The sequence below is a fragment of the Aquarana catesbeiana genome, linkage group LG04 (assembly GCF_042186555.1).
Source record: "Aquarana catesbeiana isolate 2022-GZ linkage group LG04, ASM4218655v1, whole genome shotgun sequence".
Lineage (NCBI taxonomy): Eukaryota > Metazoa > Chordata > Amphibia > Anura > Ranidae > Aquarana > Aquarana catesbeiana.
This window is the reverse complement of record NC_133327.1, coordinates 91,967,941-91,994,019: the sequence shown is the minus strand read 5'-3', so window position 1 is coordinate 91,994,019 and position 26,079 is coordinate 91,967,941. Positions and strand designations below refer to the sequence as shown.

The 26,079-nt window shown below is 43.4% G+C and overlaps 1 protein-coding gene across 2 annotated transcripts in view; it reads right to left on the bottom strand.

Annotated features, from left to right (window-relative positions):
* ROCK2 (Rho associated coiled-coil containing protein kinase 2) overlaps window positions 1-26,079 on the bottom strand; it is a 240,971-nt gene that overhangs the window by 109,260 nt on the left and 105,632 nt on the right. For both annotated transcript variants that reach the window (XM_073625371.1, XM_073625372.1), the window contains exons 2-5: window positions 12,631-12,712; window positions 9,171-9,271; window positions 7,335-7,472; window positions 6,820-7,080 (exon numbers count right to left, since the gene is read on the bottom strand). In XM_073625371.1, the coding sequence (XP_073481472.1) occupies window positions 6,820-7,080; window positions 7,335-7,472; window positions 9,171-9,271; window positions 12,631-12,712 (582 nt within the window). The remainder of the gene's footprint in view (window positions 1-6,819; window positions 7,081-7,334; window positions 7,473-9,170; window positions 9,272-12,630; window positions 12,713-26,079) is intronic.

Below are 26,079 nucleotides of genomic sequence, written 5' to 3'. Positions count from 1 at the left end.
ATAGCAAGCGGTTTGCTGTGGGGACACTCAGCAGGAAGGAGAGGTGAGGAGCTCCAGTGAAGGACCCGAGAAGAGGAGAATCTGAGCCGTTTAACAACATGTTTGTTATTTTTAACACTTCCAGACCGCACACGGCCCGCTGCGCAAAACGACGTACCAGAATGTCGTTTCATGCATGAGATACTGTGGGCGCACACCCACTGCACGCCAGGGGAGCGCACGTGCAGGTCCGGCAGACATCGCTCCGCAGAGAGACAGAACAGGGATGTAAACAAGGCGGATCCCTGTTCTGACAGGGGACAACACTGAGATGGGCTGTTCCTAGTAATCAGGAATAGTGATCTCTGTGTTGTCCCAGTGAGCCCATCCCCCACACAGTTCGAACACACACTGAGGGAACACAGTTAACCCTTTGATCGTCCCTAGTTAACCCCTTCCCTGCCAGTGTCATTTATACATTGATCAGTGCATTTTTTTTTTTAGCACTGATCACTGTATTGATGACACTGGTCCCCAAAAAGTGTCACTTGGGGTCAGATTTGTCCACCGCAATGTCGTAGTCCTGCTAAAAATACCAGATCGCTGCCATTACCAGTAAAAACAATAAAAAAAAAAAAAACAATTAAAAGTCCCTAAATCTATCCCCTATTTTGTAGCTGCTATAACTTTTGCGCAAACCAATCAATACACATTTATTGGGATTTTTTTTTTTTTTTTAAAGAATACATATTGGCCTAAACTGATAAATACATTTTTTTTTTTATTATTTTTTTTTTGGATATGTATTATAGCAGAATTTTTTTTTTCAAAATTGTTGCTCCTTTTTTGCTTATAGCACAAAAAATAAAAACCGCAGAGGTGATTAAATACCACTAAAAGAAAGCTCTATTTGTGGGGAAAAAAAGAACATCAATTTTGTTTGGGTATAACATCACACGACCACGCAATTGTCAGTTAAAGCGACGCAGTCCTGCATCGCAAAAAAAATGGCCTGGTCATTAAGGGTGTTAATCCTTCCAGGGCTGTGGTTAACCAATCAAAAAAAACCCAAGACTTTAATATCACTTACAGGTGATCCAGCGGCCACAGGCACTCTGCTGTCCTCATGTACAATGTGGGGCTATTGGCCCTGCACTGTACTTGATAATGAGGGGCCGAGCATCAGGAATATAAGGAGTGCCAGCTGCTGGAGGAACGAGGGATAAGGCAACTAAAAGTCCTTGTTACCACTACTCTAGGCATAAATGGGTATTTACCCCTTGCAGGGTGGGTGAGCCCCACTGCCAAAAAGGATTTTTCTTTTCTCCAGAGTTCAGCTTTAGTTCTCATTCTTTTTCTAATGCCACAAGACTTGTCTGCCCCTAAGTGTGCACACAACGTAAAAGTTAGAAGAAGAGTGGAGTTAGACATATTGGGGTTGATTTACTAAAGGCAAATAGACAGTGCACTTTGCAGTTGCTCTCTCCCTCTCCAAAGCTTATTAAATTAGGTAAAGCTTGACTTAGCAAAGAATAGCCAATCACATGTAATGGGAAAAGAAATAAAAACTTGCAGCATTTTTGCTTGGACATGATTGGATGATGGAAGTCAGCAGAGCTCTCCCTCATTCACTAAGCTCTGAAGCAATTGCACTTGCAGAGTGCACAGTATATTTGTCTTTAGTAACTCAACCCCATTCTGTCCAGCCCTGCTTCCAGTCTTATGATTCAGCAAGGTATTGGCTGTGAAGCTCATTGGCCCCACTTAGCACTATCTGTTCATTCATGCAGGGTATGCACAGGTCCAGCCGGCAGGAACTGGACTGGAGTCCGAACAGCAGAAATCTCGCTGGATAAGAAAATGACAAATAAAAGGTAAGTGGGGGCCCTACAGTATACAGTGCATTGAAAAAGTATTCATACATTTTCTCATGTTACAACCAAAAAAGTAAAGGTCTTTTATTAGTATTTTATGTGATAGACCAACACAAAGTGGCACATAATTATGAAGTGGAAGGAAAATGATAAATAGTTTATAAAACTTTTTACAAAATATGTGAAAAGTGTGGTGTACATTTGAAAACCCCCCTAGCAACTCTGGCTGTGGCCATCTTGAGTAAGGGCAGATGATTCATGTAGCATTTATTTCCTAGACTCCATCTGCCCTCACCTCAGGCATGCAGACAGGAGGGTGTACTTAGCTGAGAAAACTCCTCCTCCCCTTCTGAAGACTACTGGAAAGTATGACATCATTTGCTTAGGCGCTTTTAAGGCACTTTGGAAGCACTGCCTATTCATAGCAATGGGCAGGGTGTTTTGGGAGCGCTAAATACAGCGCTCCAAACCTGCCCCAAAGATGCTGCTTGCAGGACTTTTGGTAACGTCCCACAAGCGCACCGCCCCACCGTGAAAAGTCACACTGCAGTGAATGGTAGATGGTTTTCAGGCGCTTACATAGTTACATATTAGGTGAGGGTGAAAAAAGACACAAGTCCATCAAGTCCAACCTATGTGTGTGATTATGTGTCAGTATTACATTGTATATCCCTGTATGTTGTGGTCGTTCAGGTGCTTAGCAGAGTCTATTTCTAGCGCTAAAATACCTAAAAACCGCCCCAGTGTGAAAAGAGTCTTAAAGTTCTTAACTTTTTTAATCACCTCAATACAGGGCACTAACACCCCCCTTCCTGCCCAGGCCATTTTTCAGCGCTCTCACACTTTAAATGACAATTGTGTGGTCATGCTACACTGTAACCATGTGAAATTTTTATCATTTTCTTCACACAAATAAAGCTTTATTTTGGTGGTTTTTAATCACTGATGGGTTTTTTTATAAAAAAAAAAAAATTAAAAACTGGAGGACGAGGCACTAATACGCTGCCCTTATGGGCACTGATAGGCAGCAGTGATGGGCAGAACTGACTAGCATCACTAATGGGCACTGATTGGTGACAGTTGTGTGCACTGGTGGGCACCGATTGCTGGCACTGGTGGGAACTGACTGCTGGCATTGGTGGGCACTGATCGCTGGCACCGATTTCTGGCACTTCGGGCGCTATATTGTAATAAGGGCACTGGTGATCAGTGCCCTGATTACATGTGTAGATGTCCCCCTGTGAGGAGATGCCACTGATCGGTTCTTCTCATCGCTAACTCTGTGAGTGTGAGGCGAGGAGCACTGATTACTGGCATCTCCGTGTTTACGTGTGACCGGCTGTGATTGGACACAGCCGATCATGTGGTTAAAGAGCCGCGGCTGTAGCTCTTTACAGAGATCAGGGTCGTGCTGTGTTCTGGCCACACGGCTCGGCCGCGATCGCCACACTGCGCGCTCCCACGGGCGTGTGAGAGTGGCTGTCCTGGGACGACGTCCTATGAAGTCATCCCAGAACGAGAGCAGCACCGCCCTCCATCATTTGATAGTGGGCGGGTGGTAGATGGTTAAATTAAGTTTTTAATTCAACTTGTAAAACAAAACACTTAATACAGGACAAGGGATTGCTAAAGTACTATGGATTATATAAAGAAAATAGTTTGTGGTAAAAAGCCAGTTTACAGGTCTCAGTAGCTCAACTGAGATTTTTACAGAGAAGCCAAGCAATGTCTGGAAAACAAAAAAAGAAGACTAAAGCGCCAGATGTTCGCAAAACTTCGGTAGCTAAGATTCTTACCTGAATATCCTGCCAGTAGTAGCAATTCTTGTTGCAGGCAGACGACGCTAAGCTGCAGCCTCACAGTTAGCAGCAGAGTGGTCAGCCTTCCATGTGCTCTCCAGTTAGATGTTGAGCTGCCTGTCAGTTCTATTAGTTAGGCAGCACAATGGCCAACTGAAGGGCAGATGATTTACGTAGAATTTACCTCCTGGAATCCATCTGCCCTTAGCTCAGGCATTAGGGCAGGAGGGTGTGCTTAGCTGAGAAAACCCCTATTTCCCTCCCTCCTGAAGACTCCTGGGATGTCTGGCATTATTTGCCTAGGCATGGAAACCAGAAAGTAACTGAAGAAATGTAAAATAAAGTTTAAAACAAGTAAATATACTTTCCTTTCTATTTACTGTTAGCGGCATAAATATAGTCAATGTTGATTGAGAGAGTGACATTTCACTTTAATGTCAAACATACTAATAAGCTTTTTATTTTATTAAAAGTAGGAAAAGGTTAAAAGCCCCATCCTTTTAATATTTTCAGGGATTTTCTCTCTCCTCTCAACTCCAAAGTTTGGACTTCCTCTCACTTTCTATCACGGTGATGAAAGTCACCAAGACAATGACGGGGCCAAGTCTCCCTAGCACTAGACAATAGAAACGGGACACATTTTTTTTAAAATTGCCTTTACATACTCTTTTGATCAGAGGACATTCTTGTTTTATAGATAAAGGTACATTTACAACTGAGGGTTTTGAAGTGCATATCTTTATGTGACCACTAGCTGGCGCTGTAAGAAGCCAAAAACCCAACACATTGCATCAGCTACATTTCCCACAAAACTAGCCTGAAAGTATTCTTTTATTCAGCTTCCTCGCATATATTCTGCTCCTATATGGTAACATCTGAGCAAGCTGCAAACCAGGCTGGCACATTCTGTACTATGTTCCTGAAACGAACAGAGCCCTCAGGAGCGGAAGCTGTGACTTTCTCGGGAAGAATGTAATAGGAATCCTCTGGCAATGCTGAATGGAATGCTCAGAAACCAGGATTCCATTGTGACACTAGAGGGACGTATTTACCAACATGCTGCTAGGGTACAGCACATATCAGCCACTGGTTTTAACAATGAACTGCGAGTAATATGGCGTTAGCCACTATATTCAATGGCCATGGGACATACGTATGTGTGCACCCTAAAAGGAAATCTGTTCTCAAAGTTTGTTTCAATAGCTCATTGAATGTTCTCAGCCCATCTGAAACAATCTTATGCATGTGTAATAATGTTAAAAAAAAAAAAATTGGTAATAATTCTTATTATATTCGTTCATGGGATAGCCATATTTGTTTGATCCATATAAATGCCTGGTCAAGTAAGCCTGGGACCCATGGGCCGAATATCAGCCAATTTAGCAGAAAATGGCCAACATTCAGCCTGTGTGTTCAATCAGCCGTCCGACAGAATCTGGCCGAATGGCTGGCTTCATTCGAATAGGCATGCTGGAATACCAGTATTTGATCAGCATCCGATCAGCGCTAGTAGCCAATGGCTGCGAGCACTGACCGAGTGTGTTCTGGCAGAGGGGCAGTCCCCCTGTTAGAACACAAAAGCTCAGCGGGGAGATTGCTGTACTAACATCGACTTGTTAGTACAGCAAGCTCCTCCGTTGTTGTTTTTTTTTCGTTCAGCCCACTGATAGTGTGTACCTAGCTTCAGACATTAGACCAAGCAACCAACTTTATCTGATGACTGAGCGACTAAATAACTACCTATTTGTTTGCCAATAAAGGTCTGAGGCCATTAATGATTGAAAGGAGTTGTAAAGGCAGAAGGTTTTTTATCTCAATGCATTCCATGCATTGAGATAAAAAACCTTCTGTGTGTAGCAGCCCCCCCAAATTACTTACCTGAGTCCCAGCTCTCTCCAGCGATGTCCACGAGTGTCTTAGCTGTCTGGGAATCTCCTCCTGATTGTTTGGAACACTGCAGTGGCGCCATTGTCAAAGCCAGTTCGCCAATCAGGGGAGAGAGGGGGCGGGGTCGGGGCTCCATGTCTGAATGGACACAGGGAGCTGTGACTCAGCTCAAGTGCCCCCATAGTAAGCTGCTTGCTGTGGGGGCACTGAACAGGAGGGAGGGGCCAGGATCACAGAAGAGGGACCCCAAGAAGAGGAGGACCTGGGCTGCTCTGTGCAAAACCAACTGCACAGAGGAGGTAAAAATAAAACAAGACTTTACAATCACTTTAACAGTTAAAGAAGAGAAAAGAATGTCACTTGGTAAAAAATGACTCATGTAACATAAGTCATCAGACACTCCTTGGATTATCATAGCAAACTATTTTCCCCCAGTTTAAACAAGTCCTTAAAGATGAATTCCAGATATGGATATTTTCTATATAGTTACATTGGTCCAGCTTGGATCAATGTAACTATGTATAAACCACACCAGGCCAATGCCCCTGGAAGCTGGAAATCACTTAATGTGGTTGTAAACCCTTTACTACCACTTTTACCTACAGGTAAGCCTATAATGAGGCTTACCTGTAGGTACCGTGAATATCTACTAAACTTGCACCGTTTAGGAGATATTCACTATATGCGCAGGTGCCTAACGTCATCGGCACATAAGCACCGAAGAAACGCCTCGCTCGTTTTTTTTTTTACAAGAGTTTACAATCACGTTAAGTAGACACTGTTAACTCCAGTGATCGCCACACACTTCTTGGTCCCACGCCGAGCGGGTTCCCTGCTACATTTTGAACACAGGAAGTCGGCCATACGACACAGACACCATTCAGAGAATGCTTTGCATTTTCTGAATTAATGCAAAGTGTTCTCTCATTGAATGAGTTGGGGTGGTAACATGGTCACCACCTCGTCCAATCAGAGATAACTTTGTATTCATTCAGAAAATGGAAAGCATTCTCTGAATGGCGTCTGTGTCGTGTGGCCGACTTCCTGTGTTCATAATGCAGCAGGGCAGCTACTCAGGGCAGGATCTGAAAGCAAGTGGGGAGTAGTGGTGTCTAGTTCAGTGATTTCCAGCTTCCAGGGGTATTGGCCAGGTATGGTATTTACATAGTTAACTTGATTCAAGCTGGACCAGTGTAACTATGTATAAAAAATCCATACCTGGAATTCATCTTTAAAGACTTTATAATGATTAGTAATCCTAACTTTTTTTTTATGCTTACTTCATCCATCTTCATACAGGTGCCAAAGTCAGCTAGCTTCACGTGTCCATGTTTATCCAGCAGCATGTTGTCTGGTTTGACGTCTCGGTGGATCAAACCCATGGAGTGAATGGCATCTAGGGCAAGGACCACTTCGGCAGTGTAGAATTTGGCCCACTTCTCAGGCACATCGTAGTTACTCATAAGGTTCACAAGATCACCACCTGGCATGTACTCCATGACCATGTAAAGGAACTTGTCATCTTGAAAGGCACAGAACAGCTGTAGATGAACATATAAAGGGTTAAACATGATAAATGACAAACAGAATTATTACCATTGGCCATTAAGTGTCCATATGTTGGGTATCATAAACATATAACCACAGTGGTGACAGAAAAAGACCAAATGGTCTATCGAGTCCACTTTTAATATGTAAACTACAGGTCAGTTTTAAAATGATTACTATTATTATAAAAAAAAATTATAAAAAAAGAATAACAATAAAAATTTACAATAACAAAGTAACTTTTTACCTGAACTACCCAAGGGCTATTTGCAAAGGCCATGATATCTCTTTCTTCCCAAAAAAAAGCAGAGTCCGATCTCTTGATCATTTCAAATTTACTAAGAAGTTTCATTGCATATACTTTCTGTGTAGTTTTGTGCCGGACCTGTTATGAAATGAAGAAGGAAAAGAGGCAATGAACTCTACAAAGCATAACACAAAAATGGAAACTGATTTAATAAACTGACTTCAGGGGGGAAAAAGGGGGAACGCTCTAAGAGACTTGAAGGGTCAACCCATCAAAAACTGAAAAAACTGACACCCTGCAATGTCCATCTATATATCAAATAGCAGCTTAAGTTAACCTTCAGTGTGGGTGTAACCTAGAAATTCAGTGTACTACACCCAGAAATCAACCAGAAGCCTTTATAAAGAGAATGGGACATACAAAGGTCAGATCCGCAGTGTTTTATAAGGAGTTTTCAAATCTTATATCTTTCTTTTGTGAATCTTGGAACTGAGCTCAGTAGGGAGGTGGCTGGGAGGCTGGGCAGATTGGCGCTTGAGAGCAGCTGTATTGGTCAAGTGGAGTTTAGCTGAGGAGTAGTGCAGAGCTTGGCGTGACAGGGATGGAATACGCAATCAGAAACCATAACCACGCTGAAGCGCAAGCCAGCACCAGAACCAGATGGTTTGACAAAGGAGCATCCCTAAGCTCCAAAACATGTTACCACCCACTCCCCACTGATGTCACCACGTCCATCGACACTTCCGGTTCCGGCTCCAGTGTGGTTCCGGCTTCTACGTGCAGAGTCCATCCATGTCATGCCTCCCTACAGAGCTCCACAAGCAACTATGGACTGCTGATGTGCTTGTTTTCTCCTACTTTTGTGAGTGCATTTTTAACGCCTTTTTTATACGGTTTTGAATACATTTATACACTTAGATGGTTGCACCTTTTGCTTTGTTTGTTCTAGTGCACAGAGACAACCAATAATTCTGATGGAAGAGCTGCAGCCACTGAATAAGTGATCCTTCTACATTTGGACTCTTCCGCCTATTTCTATAGAGACTTGAAGTTTTTTCCTTGGGACTTTATCACTCTCTATTTGGGCTATTGAGTTTTTTCTTTTCTTTACACTGGTATTCTTCTACGGTTTTGTTGTTAAACCCACTCTTATTGGTAACTACATTCTCACGTAAAAAACTATGAGAATTAAACTATGGTGCTTCTTTACATCCATCCATCTATTAAAACCTGTACTTCAACTAGAAGTATAAATATATTTAGTCAAACACTCTCACTTTCTTATAGAAGCTCTCACATGTTTTGTTCCAGCAGCCAGCTTTGCTATAGCCCATCCAGCAGCCCTGATCTGTAAGAAGCCTTTATTACAGCAATGCCCCCTACAGCAGCTGCTTCTGCTACTACCCGCTCCGAGCCCTGGTGTCTGTGCTGCTGCCTGCGAAGAAGAGTCCAGCTCCTATACAGCTCAAAGGTCGTATACAGCACACCGAGTCAGGTTCTGGGTGCCTGGCCAGTGGTGGGGGTAGGCATGGGAAACTGAATGTGAACTGGTGGTAATAAGCCTTGGCTGCTGCACAACTGCTGCATATGGGCAGCCAGGACAGGCAGCAACAGGACAAACATCCCACATGATCGTGACTGGGCCCCCCCAGTGCCCTGAGCCCCATAGCGTCGCTATGGCTATATTTCCACTGCTTGATAATAGAATAATGATATTCTTTAGACTGAAACAAGAAGCAGTGGGTCTTTGTACTTGGGTCATGCACCCAGAAGAGCCATCTCCTCTCCACTCCACTCCCAGCAGTGTACTGTTGCCCATGTAAAACCATTACTTACCAGCTGGACTTCACCAAAGGCACCTCGGCCAATGACTTTCACTACATCATAATCTTCTGCTTTCATCTGCAGCTTTCGAACATCACTCACAACCTTTTCATCTGAAAACACAACAACATCAGTTACTAAATAGCATCCATATTCTTTTTTGGGCATGAATGTAAAAGAAAAATAATCTTATCAATATTTTACTGATCGCGGGCTAAGATAGGAGGAGAAAACAGTCAGTAATATTGCTTTTCCAATACAGTTGTCTTCTTCCAGCTGGACTAATGGGGACCCAATCCATAAGGAGAGCCATTTCATTCTATATGCAGCAGAGCTCTGACCTGCATCTATGGCCCATCTCTTCCCTGTTCTGTTAGCAAGCAATGTGACAGTGAAGAGACAGGCTGTAAATCAGCCAAGTGTCCATAGCCAAAGTCCATTAAAGAGGACCTTGCTTTCGGATCACATTAAAGATAGCACTGTAACGAGGCATCTATAAATAATGTCTCATTTCAGCTGACTGCAGGCTTTCATACTGTTTGTGCCTCTTTAGAACTGAGCACTGGTGAACTGGCTGAAGCAATTTTTCTTAAGCTGCCCATAAAAGGCTCAATAAAAGCAAACAATTCTTCAAGTCACTTACCATTATCAGGGCCATTTCCCCTTAACCTAACAGCAATAATGTGCAGGTTCAGCAGTCTGACAGATTGCTTGAAAAGGAAGATTTTCCAACTTGATGAATAATTTCGGCAACATACTATGAGCACCACTGTCTTCATCACAGGTGTAGTGCTATTCTCTCGGAACAGAAACAGAGAGAGCGCCATTCTTATGGAACTTTTGTTTAATGCAAAAGTATAGCCAAAGCTGTATGTCTGCTATGGATCACAGGAGTGCAGTTTGTTCTGCGCTCCTGTGACCCATTTTCAGCCGATAGTGGGTTAAATCCCCGTCGGCTGACATCACAAACCCAGTCCAGGCTCTGAAAAAATCTCGACCATATGCTCAGGATCCACCAAGATGTCTGGACAAGCAACTGGCTCAGCCTCTCAGTGACCTGCTGAGAGCCCGAGTTATCTGTTCCCGCCCCCTCCACAGCCTAGTGCGTGCTGGAGGGGCAAAGCAGAGAGCCAGGGACTGACAGTGCAGGCTGAAGACCGAGAACTGAGCGAGTAGCCTTGTTTGATCGCTCAGTTCTCGTTCTTAGTGCTGTCGGGAGATCGATGCTGCATCCACCTAGGTGAGAATATTTTTTTTTTTTTGTGAAACCCCATACTTCTCATTTAAACATTGACAGAACAGATAGGCAGTACATTTTGTACAACACTTCTTAGAGTGCACGTCACAATTGCACAGACAGCTTTGGGAGATTTCTGATACACAATGACCAGCTGTAATCAGTAATAACTGCATATTAGCTACTTAAAGCGGAGTTCCACCCAAAAGTGGAACTTGCGCTTTAAGGACTCCTAACCCTCTGACATGCCATACCTAGTTTTGACAGGTACCCAGCTCCCACTTCCACTCGCACCACCTAAGCGACTCAAGCGGAAGTTCTCCTCTCCCCCTCTCTCCCTTCAATCTTCTGGGACACGTCACAGGTCCCAGAAGATTGCTCGGCCATTCAAGAAATGCAGTGCACACCTGGCTGTGAAGCCGCAAGCTGTCACAGCCGGGTGCTCACACTAGTGATGCCAGCGCCGGGGAGAGGACCGAGGCTTCGGGCGGCCGCATCGCTGGATCGTGGGACAGGTGAGTGTGTGTTTATTAAAAGACAGCAGCTACGCTTTTTGTAGCTGCTGACTTTTAACAAACACAAAAACGGCTGGAACTCCGCTTTAAAGACACTGGAGACTATTATATGTTTTCACTGTTTTGACTGGGTATCAGTGTAGTTATATTCCTGTGTTCGTTTACCTTACCTTTAACGGACTTACATGCTGTGGCTGCAGTTTGTAGCAGCATTGTTGATTGATTCCCCATGTCTGGCTCCAGTTGGCTGGGTCCCTGTGCACCAAGGGGACAGGACAGTGTCCAATGCATGTCTCGCCATCCCCCTCTGTGTTTCACAAATGTGGCAGTGCTGATGTGATAAGGCTTGAGGACAATCTCCGAGCGTCATGAGCGAGCTCTGTGTCTGCGAATGCTCTGCCCGCACGTGTCTATGTTAGATCTAATTACTGTCTAGCTCTCACCTTCCCAGCAGCAGACTGGAAGACTTAGGGATTGTGGGATATGTATTTTCTTCACAGAAAGTGTCAGGTCTCACATCACAGAAAGAGGTCATGCATTTACATGTGCATAGCCATGCCTTGTGATTCAAAAAAACAAACTGTTGACACAGGAATATGAAGATTTACTCTACTAAAGTTGCATGAAGGTCAACACCATGAAACGACATGATCAGTACACTACTTATGCAGGTAGAGGGCACATTGTGCGGGTAATGTTTACCATACCTTTAAAGTCCCAGTTATAATAAAAGTTTTGCTTTACTAGAAAGTGACCCAATGTTTCTTTAAGATGTACGGAATTTTGCCTTTTGTTAGTGGGTTACAGCGGTCTATTTACATCTGAATGTAAACAAGTGTACAAAAACTGCAAACATTCTTTTTTGAACTAAACATAATTATACCATCACAGTTTACTTTATAAACAGTTAGGCAGGCCATAGACGGTGCAAATTTTCTTTCCTGCAACCATGTGATTGCAGGAAAGAAATGTGCACGATTCCTCCATCAACACAGACACTACTGACAGGGGAATCCCTCCTGCCTAGCAGTTGTCTTCTCCCAGCGGATGGGGGGCTCAGAAACGGGCAGGGAAAGGTGTCCCCACCAGGAGAAGACAGTGATTTTTGCTAGCAGTTGTTTGCAATAATCGCAAGCAAATCCGGCAGGCTGGTTGTACCCAAGTTGATCGATCAATTTGGTACATTCAGCCTGCCCACTGTTTTGAATCTCGCCCGGTTCCTGCTAAACTTCGAACTGTGTATGGCCAGCCTTAAAGTGGTGTGAATTGTATGTCAGTTTTTACTGCAAATAAAAAAAGCATTGTTCATCGGTTCAGGTGCATTTCTGATACGGTTCTGATGCAGATTTTTGTCTCAGCTGTGATTTCAGTGCCGGCCATTACATAGTAGATAAAGGGTGTCAATTCTTGTAGTAGGAGAACAATCCATGCTGAAATCCTGAACACAACTGAACACATGTGCGATTCAGAAGCGTTCCCATAGAACTCAATGAGCCTGGAATTCGCACCTGAACCTCTCCGCAGTGCTCAGGACTCTTTAAATTCGCACTGCGGATGCACCGCATATATATGTGAACAGCTTCAATGGAAATAGATATTATTAGACATGTCATGCGAATCAGATGTGGTTCAAAACGCATTCAAATTTGTATATATGCGAACCGAGCCTAAAACACCACCAGATACTTTAGATATATAAACAAAAAACTTTTAGACTCACATCTATTGATGAAGTTGTCAATATTTTTGTTTTTTCGTAGTGCAGGGTAGTCGAGATCAAGGACCAAAGAATTGAGTCCATCCTGAGATAAAAAATAAAAAGAGAAAAAAAGGTTACTCTAAAATAAATACAACGTTGAACTTAAAAAGATACTTGTCAGATAAAACAGATGGGAAGTTGGACTGGAAGTCAAGAAAATCCGAGCTGGTGGTGCCTTTGAGCATTTCCTGGCCCGGTCCTGTATAAGAAGTATGCATATGAAGGAGTACATCTGAAAAACCCAAATATTTGGAACACACAAGACAGAATCAGCCAAGCGATAGGCACAAACCCCAGTAATCATCTCATCTTTAAACCAGAAGTACCAATACTACATTCAAAATGATACTGACCAGTGACTAGAGTTACCCACACATTGAGATTAACAACCAATTAGACTAAACCATAGTTGTTCCTCATGTAGATACTTTGCAGAGAAACCCCAACATGCTTTAGTAAAGAGGAAAATGCAATGAGAAAGTAGAGTTTAACTTGAATATGGGATTGACTCATGTAAAGTTTAGGGGACAGACGGCCCAAGCTAGAAGCCATAGTAAATGAGCTACGAATGATATCAATGGAAGTATCTAAAGACGTTTTCTACTTCAACTAGGGATTGGGAAATCCTGTACAGTGGCAGACCATTGGGGGTCTCTCTGCTTACATCTCAACAAGTCGGCTGTATGAAATAACTGGCTTATTTATGAGAGGCACCCTTGCCAATCATGGGACCAAGTACATGCAGTATGCAGTACTTGGTCCAATGTATAGATAGGTACTTTCCAAGTCTAGTTATGAGGTCCAACCTGTCCCCTCCCCCCCCATGGCCAATCCAACAACAGCTAAGAAGAGATGGATGCATCATAATGGCTGCTTTCCTAGGCTTAGAGCAGAGGATCGAAAACACCATGGCCTCTAGATGGTGATGAGCAGCATATTTACTTCATAGTTACAGAGTTAGTCAGGTTGAAAAAAAAGACACAAGTCCATCTAGTTCAAGCAAAAAAAAAAATAAAATAAAAAAATACAATCCCATATACACAATCCTGCACCCACAGTTGATCCAAAGGAAGGCAGAAAACACCCAGCAAAGCATGATCTAATTTGCTACAGCAGGGAAAAAAAATTCCTTCCTGATCCCCCGAGAGGCAATCAGATTTTCCTTGGATCAAATTTACCTATAAATGTTAGTACCCAGTTATATTATGTACATTTAGGAAAGTATCCAGGCCTTTCTTAAAGCAATCTACTGAGCTGGCCAGAACCACCTCTGGAGGGAATCTATTCCACATTTTCACATCTCTTACTGTGAAGAAACCTTTCCGTATTTGGAGATGAAATCTTTTTTTCTCGAGAGGTAAAGCGTGCCCCCTTGTCCTCTGTGATGACCTTAAAGTGAATAACTCAACACCAATTTCACGATATGGACCACTTATGTATTTGTACTTGTTGATAATATCCCCCCTTAATCTTCTCTTCTCAAGAGAGAATAAATTCAGTTCCTCTAATCTTTCCTCATAGCTGAGCTCCTCCATACCATCAGTTTGGTTGCCCTTCTCTGCACTTTCTCCAGTTCCCCGATATCCTTTTTGAGAACTGGTGCCCAAAACTGAACTGCATATTCCAGATGAGGTCTTACTAATGGTTTGTACAGGGGCAAAATGATCTCTCTCTCTCTGGAGTCCATACCTCTCTTAATACAAGAAAGGACTTTGCTCACTTTGGAAGCCACAGCTTGGCATTGCATGTTATTATTGAGCTTATGATCTACCAAAACTCCCAGATTCTTCTCCACTATGGATCCCCCCAGTTGTACTCCCCCTAGTATGTATGATGCATGCATATTCTTAGCCCCCAACTGCTTAACTTTACATTTATCAACATTAAACCTCATTTGCCACTTAGTTGCCCAACTAGACAGTGCATTGAGGTCGGCTTGTAAATTGGAGACATCCTGTAAGGACGTTATTCCACTGCATAGCTGCAAAGACAGAAATGTTACTTTTACTTCCTATGAGAGTCAGTGCCATCTAGTGGCCATACCACATTATTATCATAGAAAATAAGTATGATTCTTTGTGCCATCTTCACCACTCACACATTTGAATTGCTGATAATATAACCTGAGAACATTTGATTTTGCCCCATTCAAGCAAAACAAATTTACATGCAGTTTCGATAGATGAACAGCTATGGTTATTTTTTAATTTAAAAAAAAAAAAAAAACATCCTCAAGTGTATATTTTTTTTATTAGCTGCACTGGCTACCTGTTTTCTGGAATTTATCCAGCCATGCCAATATCTATTTATACTTTTCATTGTCTGGGCTCTAGGGGGATGCAGCAAAAAGTCAGCTTAGAAGTTGTACAGAGAATGTTTGGACATGATGTGTGTTAGCAGGAAACCTGTCAGCCTCTTCTCCAGCTGCCAGGAAACCTGCCACTGACATGATTTCATGCTCAGCTTCCTCTGTGTTATGACAGCCCTGCAAGACCACATCCACAGCAAGTGTACGACCTTCCTATCCTCATTCTCCACAGACACAAATGTCATTCCGTGCTGAGGACTCAACGCTTTGGAACTGTGCAGCTTCAAGAAAACCTGCCATAGGTCACCCGTTTTGGCCGAACTGCTGGCACACCAGAAATCATTTTCAGCTGTAGATAGCAGTGGCTTGCTTCTATGAATTGTACTTCTGGGACAGCAAAGACTACTGTACCTGGCCAACCAAACGTTAAAGCAGTAGTAAACTTGGGCATTAAAAAAAAAAGCCTGCTAGGCAATGGCGTAATGTGCTAGTATGCATCATATACTAGCACATTATGGAACACATTTACCTTAGAAGAAAGCCTTCCAGCGGTGTGCTGTCACTACAGACAGAGCTTTCATCTACCCCTGTTCTTTCTTCTGCATTCGCAGGCTCCGGCTGTATGAATGGCCAGGCCACGATGATGTCACGGCCCCGGCACGGAGCTCTGAAGGTACTGCACAGGTATGCTGGACATTCAGAGCGCATGCACTGGCTGCATCCTGTGTGCACATCTCCTAAACAGTGCAAGTTTAGGAGATATTCACTGCAACTACAGGTAAGCCTTATTATAGGCTTACCTGTAGGTACAAGTTCAGAAGTGAACCTTACCACCACCTTAAGAAACAGTGGGCAGCGCAGTAGCTAAGTGGTTAACACTTCAACTCGGCAACAATAGGGTTGTCGGTTCCAATCCCAACCACAACCTGCCTGGAATTTGCATGTTCTCCCTGGGACTGCGTAGGTTTCCTCCAGGTACTCTGATCTCCTCCCACATTCATAAGATTGGCTCCTGTGTAAATAGGCCCTAGTATGTGTATGTATGAATGTGAGTTAGGGACCTTAGATTGTAAGCTCTTTGAGGGCAGGGACTGATCTGAATGTATAATATATATGTAAAGCACTGTGTGAATGGTCAGTGCTATATAAGGACCTGTAATATAATAAATAAAATAAACAAAACGTTACCACCTGGGGCCTTGACCCTATGGCCGCTGCATTCCATCGCATTGTCCCCATGTAAGTACTCAGGAAGGGCTAACCCGCCTTTCCCTGATATTATCAGTTATAACCAGACTAATTATAGTTTATTATACCTTATAGATATTATTGAGCATCCACCCCTGAAGAGTGTCCCTACATGAAACGCGTCGGGAATTTGTGATGCTGACTCATGTCATATCTACGCATTAATCCTCTTCGCAATGTGCTGCTTATATGATGTATGTACATATATGAATTCATCCAATGTATTAATCAATTATTTTAGACCACTATGTGAGGTCTAATTGATATATATTTAAGTACCTCCTTGTCCATGCCACACGTGTATGTAGATCATATATGAAATGATATACCTATTGTTAATGTGGTCTTTATTATTGCCATGTTTTCCATACATCTTCTCATGAGGAATAAATTTGTACTTTTTCCAATCTACCTCCACAATGTTAACAACCTCATTTAAAGTCCCACCTTTCCCTCTTAATTTACCACCTGGGATGTACAGACCCATGTATAAGGAAAAGGGTCTGAAATGAACACATCTGAATCAACCAATCAGGTGATACAGGTTTCGTTTCTTTTGTAGGTTGGGTTTGGGAAGCTACTCCTTGTTACGGTGAAAACACAAAATGGAGACACTATCACAACCATTCCTGAATCTGCTATGAATTTTCATGGCTGTCAGGAAAGTGTCCAGACCTTTTACTCTAAGGAATGCTTAAAATAGACAAATTGAATGTTATTTCTGAAGCTCTTACATCAACTTTGGCATCCGAGAGATTATCTATACTAAAAGCAATTACTGCAATTATACTGGTCGAATAAAGTGAGTTTTTTTTTCTCCATCAGACAAGAAAACGTAGGAATTAAACAAGACTTTACATTCCAGGACAGTTAACAAATTCCACCTACCTAGACCCAGGGAATGTGAACGATTGTATTTAAAGAGCAAGCAGTTCAAATAATTCCCAATGCCAACAGTTCTGATTCAGGTTCAGGTTCCATCCCCAAGGCAGTATGGACACAGTGTAATGCATGGATAGAATATATTCCCTTGCCCCCCCCCCCCCCCCAATTAACATTCAATTAAAATTTTTCATTTAAATCATTACTGGGTCAGTCTACTGTTTTTGCTCCAGGTTTGTGGGAAGGGCTGGCAAGCTCCTGTAAACATAATAACCCAGTGCCTCGGGTCGTCTTTCAAGAGCATTATATGAAAGAACACATCCTCGTCAGCCCCTCGCCGGGTGAATGTTTGTACCGTGTGTGTGTGTGGCCTGTTTTAGGCTATGCAATCTGCTGATCAGTTTCTACAGCATGCACGTCTAAAGGGACACCAGGGATGGGTTCTTTCATTAAATGCTCAGTAACAATGCTCTGCTTGATGGCAGAGAAATCAAACAGCTGTGAGAGACGGCCAATGATTGTACCAGTACCCAACAGGAGGATTAATGATGACTGAAGCCGTTCGGACAAGAATTTAAGGCAGGTTCAGGAAAGATGTCGCAGCTTTACTAGATTATATTGTGGAGATGCAAGCTAGCAGGGAATTCAGAGTAATCTCTTCTGTGTTAAAATTGGACTTGCTGCATGTGTGAGGAAAAAAGTAAGGCTAGAGTTGATCTTTAATAATACATACATGATGGAGGTAGGGATCAAATTCTAGTTAATCCAGTCTCTTAATCCAGGTTTATTTCACTCTGTATATGGTACACACACACACACACTACAAATGCACTACATGCTGATTGCAACCACTTTGTCTACTGTATATTTGGTCAGAATAAAGAAAAACAATACCTAATGGGACCCATGATGAACATTCAGCATAAGGAGCACAAAGCGGGAATCACACCTCCATGAACAATGTGCATGTACAGTATTGCTGCAATCATTATTCACCTATCTTTTCCCATTTTAGAGCACATCACTCTTGTTTTGGCAGCCCAATCCTTTCAGAAGCACTGGCATTAAAGTGGTAAGAAACTCAAAAGCACACATTTCGATTGCACTGTACTCATTTTAAGATGTGTGGTCTGCATTAGTTTTCTTTTTTTAGGCTCTGTTTCCTTTATTTTTGCCTGGCGATCCTGCCAGTAAGTCTGTTTTTTTTCAGCTGAACAAGTAAAAGGTAAAGGGTTGAGACAAACCATTTACCACTGACAGGGGTGTTTATACAATGATCAGCTTTTATGTAAAGCATTTATCCCCCAAAAAAGTGAGAAATGGTTTACTGTGACAGCTTAAAAAGTGTTCGCTGTTTCTGTTAGGCTGGCCATACATGGTGCCAATTTCTATCTGCCATCAAGCATTTTGTTACTGAGCATTAAAGAACATATCCCTGGCATCCCTTTAGACGTGCATGCTCAAGAAACTGATCTGCAGATTGCATAGCCTTAAAAGAGAAGTATGGGTTTTCTTTTTTTTTTTTGGCTAATCATACTTCCCTCGGTGGATGCAGCATCAGTCCCCTGGTGTCTCTTCACTGAGAACCGAGCCACCGAACACCGCCGATGGCTCGGTTCTTACTCCTCCCCAAGCAGAGAGCTGCTGCCTGTCAGTCAGCATCTCTCCTGCTCTGATCTTCTACTCTCATTGGAGCGCTGAGCTGTGGAGGGGCGGGGAGTGGCTCGCTGAGCCTGCCATCAGTCCAGGCAGCTGGCGGATCCAGACTTCGGAAGTCGGGATGACGCGGGGCCTCGACTGATAGCAGTGACGTCAGCTGAGAGCGGACCTCAGACCGCTCTCCTCTGAAAATGGGTCACAGGAGTGCAAAACTAGTTGCACTCCTGTGACCCAGAGGAGAAGCCCAGCCAAACGAGCTCAGGCTGGACTTCCCCTTTAAGGACTGTACACACAATACAAAAATAGGATGGAAAAATTCGTACGACGAGCTGTCTGCCAATTTTCGGATTGTTAATACGGTGCTTTCGACAGCCGATTTTGCTTTTTCGTCAGACAAAAGCTGGATGTGCAGACTATAAAATTTTTGTTGGATGTGAACTCAACGTCCGATTTTTGTTTCATTAGTACGGTTTTCATATGTTAAAAAATCTTATGAGCAAGACTACGCATGCTCAGAAACAAAAGAATACATGCAAAACTAAACAACACATTTTACGTCACTTCTGACCTTGTATTCTGTCATATTGTGAGCAACCTCTTTACTTTCGACATGAGACTAGCATGCCAAAAAAATTGGACATTCGGTTGTGCGATAATCTAAGCGTGTGTACGAGCCTTAAAGTGGGGTTCCACCCAAAAAATAAAAAACTACATGAAAAATCCTAAAAAAAAAAAAAAAAAAAAAAAAAAAATTTGGATTTTTTTTTTTTTTTTTTTACTCACCTCTAAATGCCTGTTGCTAGGGGGTCCCTCGTAGTCTGCCTCTTTCAGTGCCTGGGCTGGTGACATCACTTCCGTCTCGGCACAGGTAGGGCTCAGCTCCGCTCCCTCCCTCCTGTCAATCATCTGGGACCCATTACAGGTCCCAGGTGACTGAGCGGCCAATCACGGCGCGTGACGCCGCTCGCACATGCACAGTGGGTGCCAGACTGTGAAGCCACAGCCCGACGCCCACAGTTGCAATGCTGGCGCCGCTGAACGGAGGGAGAGACGAGCGGGGCTTCGATCCCCTGCATCGCTGGACCCTGCGACAGGTAAGTGTCCAATTAAAAGTCAGCAGCTGCAGTATTTGTAGCTGCTGACTTTTAATTTTTTTTTTTTTTTGACTGGCCCTCCTCTTTAAGGCAGGCCATACACGGTGCAAATTTCCTTCATTAGCATGATTCCGCCATCAACACAAGACAGTGTTGACAATGGAATCAGCAATTGTCTTCTCCCCCTGTGGGGAGGCGGGGGCAGGGTAAGCCGCCCCCGCCAGGAGAAGACAGCGATTATCGCTAGCAGCTAATCGCAAGAGAACCCGACAGGCTGGTTGCACTCAAGTTGATCGATCAAACAACTGGGTACATTCAGCCTGCCCATTAAGGTTTCAAATGTGAAACAGCCAAGACTCGAACTGTGTATGTCCGGTCTTAGTCATGTTCATCAAAATATCTGCTAATCTAACTTACCCTCTCCCCAGACTGACAATGTTGCTGTCCAAAAGGTGCTTCCGCTGCTCCTCCAACTAGAATGGAGACACCATAAGATTGGAAGTGTATTATTGGCTCGATCACAACCATCAAATAAAGGGGGGGAGGGGCCTAAAAAAAGGAAACTAATGCAGCCCCCACACCTAAGGATTGGTAAACTGTAATATATCACATTTTTGTCCTTGCATTCAATACTGCTTTAATGGACGGTATTCCCAAATGTAGTTGATGAAAGGTAGACCCAAGTCAGTTTATGGATTCCCAGCTGCTGCATGAATGTTGTGAACAGGGCGCTATCTGGACCTGATTACCTGTTCATCAAAGTCTATTTCAGCTGATACAAGTACATGGCCACCTAACATGAGGGATGGAAGTGTAAACACATGTTCCAATAGCAGAGCCTGCTCCCCATGTGTGTGCATGGTTTTCTCCACCGACACTCACTTTGCTGTCACTTCTAATACATGAAATTCTTGTTAGGCCATAGACATCCCTTATATCAGAGGAAACACATTTCTAACACAACATGAATAAAAAACAAACATGCTGGAAAATCCATTTCCGACCAGCGATGAATCACCTAGAACCTGAAATAGCAGCTCCATACAACACCAGAGACCAAACATTATCCACAAATACTGCAACCAAAACCACTCCAATTACCTTCAATAGATCCCACCAGTTATATCGATTTTTTTTTTTTTTTTTTTAAGGTAACTGCGTTCAACCACTTGAAGACCAGGCCTATTCTGACACTTTGCTTACATGTAATTCAGTATTTTTTTGCTAGAAAATTATTTAGAACCCCCAAACATTATATATATTTATCAGAGGCCCTAGAGAATAAAATGGCGGTTGTTGCAATTGTTTATGTCACACGGTATTTCGAACGCAATTTTTGGGCGAGAAATACACTTTAATGAATTTTAATGCAAAAAAACAAAAAAAAACAAAAACAAAATATAGAACACAATTTGTTTGATAAAATATAAAAGATAATGTTATTTTAGATACCAAACATGTCACGCTTTAAAATTGCACACGCTTGTGGAATGGCAACAAACTATAGTATTAAATATCTCCATAGGCAATGCTTTTAATTTTTTTAGAGGTAACCAGTTTAGAGATAGAAAGGAAGTCTAGCGCTGGATATATTGCTCTCGCTAGAATGTTTGTGGTGACACCTCACATAGTTGGGCTAGTTGAAAAAAAGATTCATCTAGTTTAACCTATAAATTTTAAATACACAATCCTATACCCACAGGAAGGCAAAAAAATAAAAAACAGAAACGCATGAACCACATGTGTGGTGTGAATGTTTACATGTGTGCATGTGACCCACGTATGTGTTCGCTTCTACATGCTAATATGGGGGGACAAGGGAACTTTAAAAAAATAAATAAAACACAATTTTTCAGCTTTTTACACTGCCCCTTTATTTTTTTTTAAATCACTTTTATTCCAATCATTAGAAATGTAAACATCCCTTGTGATAGAGAAGACAAGGTAAAATAATCCTGTATATCCCTTGTGATAGAAATAAAACATGACAGGTTCTCTTTATGAAGATATCTGGGGGTCTGTAAGACCCCAGATCTATCCTCTACCCTTGAATGCATGAGATTTAAAAAAAGGCAATTGGTCTCTGAACAACCCTTATGTAAGCCGGCACAACCGTCAGATAGGATGCGGGGCTCCTCGCTGGGACAGGAGAGCCTCGAGAGGCACTGGATTGCTAGGATTGCTTTTACTTTGCAAAGCACCTCTGGCTCTAAAAAAAAAAATAATAGCAGGTTATGGCTGACAGCTGCAGACATAACTCCGATATAAACACTTGAAGTCAGTCAGGTACAGGTACGTGAGGTACAGGTACGTGAATTGGCCACAAGTAGTTGAATGATTTGTTCACCTTTTAAGAAAGAATGAAAACGTGAACACTGAACACTGTACAACCTTCCCACCCCAGCCTGGTCCCTGCTGCACTTCCCTGGGTGAGTGATGAGCGGTCAGTCGCTGCATAGCGCTCCAGGGATTTTAAATGCCCGCTCTCCTCCCTCTTCTTCCTTCAGCGCTTCTGGGACGGATCACAGTGATTCTCTATGTCCGTGCTGATCAATCAGAATTGCTCTGATCCATCCCAGAAACCTTGCAAAAAGAAGCAGGGAAATATTTCAAATGCCGCCACACCGACTGAGTGGGCACTGACAGCTCATTACCCATGGAGGTAAGTACTGCGGGGACCAAGAGGGTGGGGAGGGTGTACAGTGTTAGTTCACTTTTATGAAAACATTTACACTTTTAGGACTCCGTTCACACTATCGCAACGTTGTGTAAATTTGGACACAAAGTCACATGACAAGTCGCAGCCGATTAATTTCACTGAAAAGGTTCCAGCACTACTTTGATGTGACTTTAGTGCCAGAAAGTGTAAAGCCGCATGAAAGTTGCACTCTGCATCGCACTAGTGTGAGCGGAGCCTCATTCACATGCCCGTAAAAATGTTCCTAGGAGAAAAGTTCCTACATAATGATCAGTAAAGCACTCATGTACAGATGTATTCAACCGCATAAAGACGTGTATTCATACATAATTTGTTATTATGATTCTTTATGTTTCCCCTTTGTTTAGACTTAAAGTGTTTGTTAACCTAGAAAAAAAAAAATAGATCCAGTTCCCTAAAGCATGTTATACAGCACAGTGCTTGTGCTGTGTAATTTGGCCCCTTCTATCACCTAAAAAACCTGGCTGATCCTGCCTGGCTATACCCTCCCCCCTGTAAACGGACCACGGTTTATCATGGCTGCTGAGTCCTGACACCGTGGTCAGTTTACGTGACTCTGTCACCCGCAGCTCTGCTGTTCTCCTGCCTGTCTGCTCTGTGTCAGGGCTCGCCCCCTCCCCTCCTGCTGCTCTCATAACTTCTATAAAACCTCCTTCCATGCCCCTCTGTAACATAACAATACGTGTCCCTGAGCCTGTGTTATATAAAAAACATGCTGAACTGTACCTATATAAGAACGGCTCCAGATGATCACGTGACTCCTCAGCTCTCTCTCTCTCCTCTGTTCCCCAGCTGACATCATCGGGAGTTCTAGGCCGTGCCCGCTGGAGCGGTCAGCCGGGCAGAGAAGAAAGCCGAGGTACAGATCGGCATATTTTTTATATAACACAGAGACACATATTGTTATTGTTACAAAGGGGATGGGAGGATTTTAAAGTAGTGGCTTAACAACCACTTTAAAGTATAATTAAAGTATAATTTTTTAGTTTTAGGTAGAATGGAGATGGATTAGAACATCCGTCAGTTTTTAATGCGGTCTGTGCCCCCCGTTAAGAAGCTTTGCCTTCTCTATTTGTCCTGTTTACCATTATCGTTGAAAGTGAAAGTAAAAGAAAAACCCAAATTTTAGGGTGTCCTGAGAAAACTAATAGAGGGGAAATCTTCCAATGGGAACACTGGTTCTGGTGACCTAGGGGTGCCCAAAGAATTCCCTCAATTTGCAGGGATTTCCTCTCACTTCCTATTTTGGCTATGGGACAGGAAGTGAGGGAAAATCTCCCCAATGGGACACAGATGGCAAAAATAAATCTTACAGGGGTTAAAACTCTCACTTACTCAATCCAAGATGGAAAAAAAAAAATTTGGCCTATAGTTCAACTTTAACTTAGGCGCTTACAAACTCGTATACATGCATTGTTACGACGAGTACACACGATCACACATTCCGACAACAAAATCCATCTGATTTTTTCCGACGGATGTTGGCTCAAACTTGTCTTGCATACACACGGTGACACAAAGTTGGTCGGAAATTCCGAACGTCAAGAACGCGGTGACGTACAACACGTATGACGAGCTGAGAAAAATTAAGTTTAATAGCCAGTGCGGCTCTTCTGCTTGATTCCGAGCATGCGTGGAACTTTGTGCGTCGGAATTGTGTACACACGATCGGAATTTACGCAAACAGATTTTGTTGTCGGAAAATTTGAGAACCAGATCTCAAATTTTGTGCAACGAAAATTCCGATGGAAACTGTCCGATGGAGCCTACACACAGTCGACAAATTTCCGACAAAAGGCTCCCATCGAACATTTTCCTACGGCAAATCCGACCGTGTGTACGGGCATTAGTGTATAAAGCGCATGTTCTTAGATGCAGAGTTTTGGGTTCTGTGTTACAGATCTGAAAGCAGTTCAAGATTATGCACCTGTGTGAATGGCTCCATTGAAAACAATGCAGCTGCATCTAGAGCCATAATTAAAAGACGCTTGTATATGTGTGTTTGTTTTTCTTTTTTAAGGCCATGTGAATGAGGCCCAAGCTAAATTGTACGGCATTCTATGCATTAGGATAAAAAACCTGTGTGCAGCAGCCCCCCCCTAATACGTACCTGAGCCCCATCTCAATTCAGCGATGTTGCACGAGAGACTCGGCAGTCCGGGACTCTCCCTCCTGATTGGCTGAGACACAGGAGCCCGGTACCATTGGCTCCCGCTGCTGTCAATCAAAGTCAATGAGCCAATGAGAAGATAGGGGAGGTGGGGTCGAGACACGGCTCCATGTCTGAATGGATAAACAGAGCAGCAGTACAGCTTGGGTGACCCCATATCAAGCTGCTTGCTCTGGGGGCACTTAGCAGGAGGGAGGGGCCAGGAGAGCCGGCAAAGGACCCAAGAAGAGGAGGATCGGGGCTGCTCTGTGAAAAACCACTACAGTTAAGTATGACATGTTTTTGTTTGTTTTTTTGTTTAAAAATTATAGACTTTAGTATTACTTTAAAGCAGTGGTCCGCCCACAAAAAAAAAAAAAGCCAGCTGCTACACATACTGCATCTGCTGGCTTTTAACAATGGGACATTTACCTGTCCTGAAGTCGAGCGATGTGGGCACCGCAGCTGATTTTTCCGTCGGGTGCTGCTGCCGCCATTACGGGTAAGGGAACCCAGCAGTGTAGCATTGCGGCTTCACGCCGGGAACCCTACTGCACATGCGTGAGGCCCCGCTCATCTCTCCTACTGGCCCGACGACAGGGGGAGGAGGAGGGAGCCCCGCGGTGACGTCATGGACTCCCGGAAGTGGGCACTTCCAAAGCGCCTTGGAAGTGGCGCAACACGGGTGCTTTTAACCCCTTCTTCAGCCGATAGTGGGGGTTAAAAGTGCTTTAGCGCCACCTTAGATCCCCCGCTAGCTGTCAGAACGGGGGATCGAGGGTCGGTGCATCTGCAACACGTTACAAAAGGTGAACTTATTCTTTAAACAGGAACAAAAGATGAAAAATCTATATACAATACATTCTATGCATTAAAGGGGTTGTAAAGATGTTTTTTTTTTTTTTTAAAATAACAAACATGTTATACTTACCTTCACTGTGCAGCTCGTTCTGCACAGAGTGGCCCCGAACCTCGTCTTCTGGGGTCCCTCGGCGGCGGTTTCAGCTCCTCCCCGCAAGCATTTACCACCTTCATGCGAGCTCCCTCGCACGGTGGTGAGTGCTTGCGGGCGCGCTCCCGTGATACAGCCGGCGGCTATAGCCGCTCGCTGTATCACTCGGCTCCGCCCCCCGGCGCGCCGCGTCATCGGATGTGATTGACAGCAGCGCGAGCCAATGGCTGCGCTGCTTTCAATCCATCCACTGCAGCCAATCAGCGACCAGGCTGAGCTGCAATGAAGCTGACGAGGACGAGGAGCGAAGATTCGAGGCGTCAGGTAAGTAAAACGGGGGGGCTGGGGGCGGCGGTACTGTCAAAAGTTTTTTCACCTTAATGCATAGAATGCATTAAG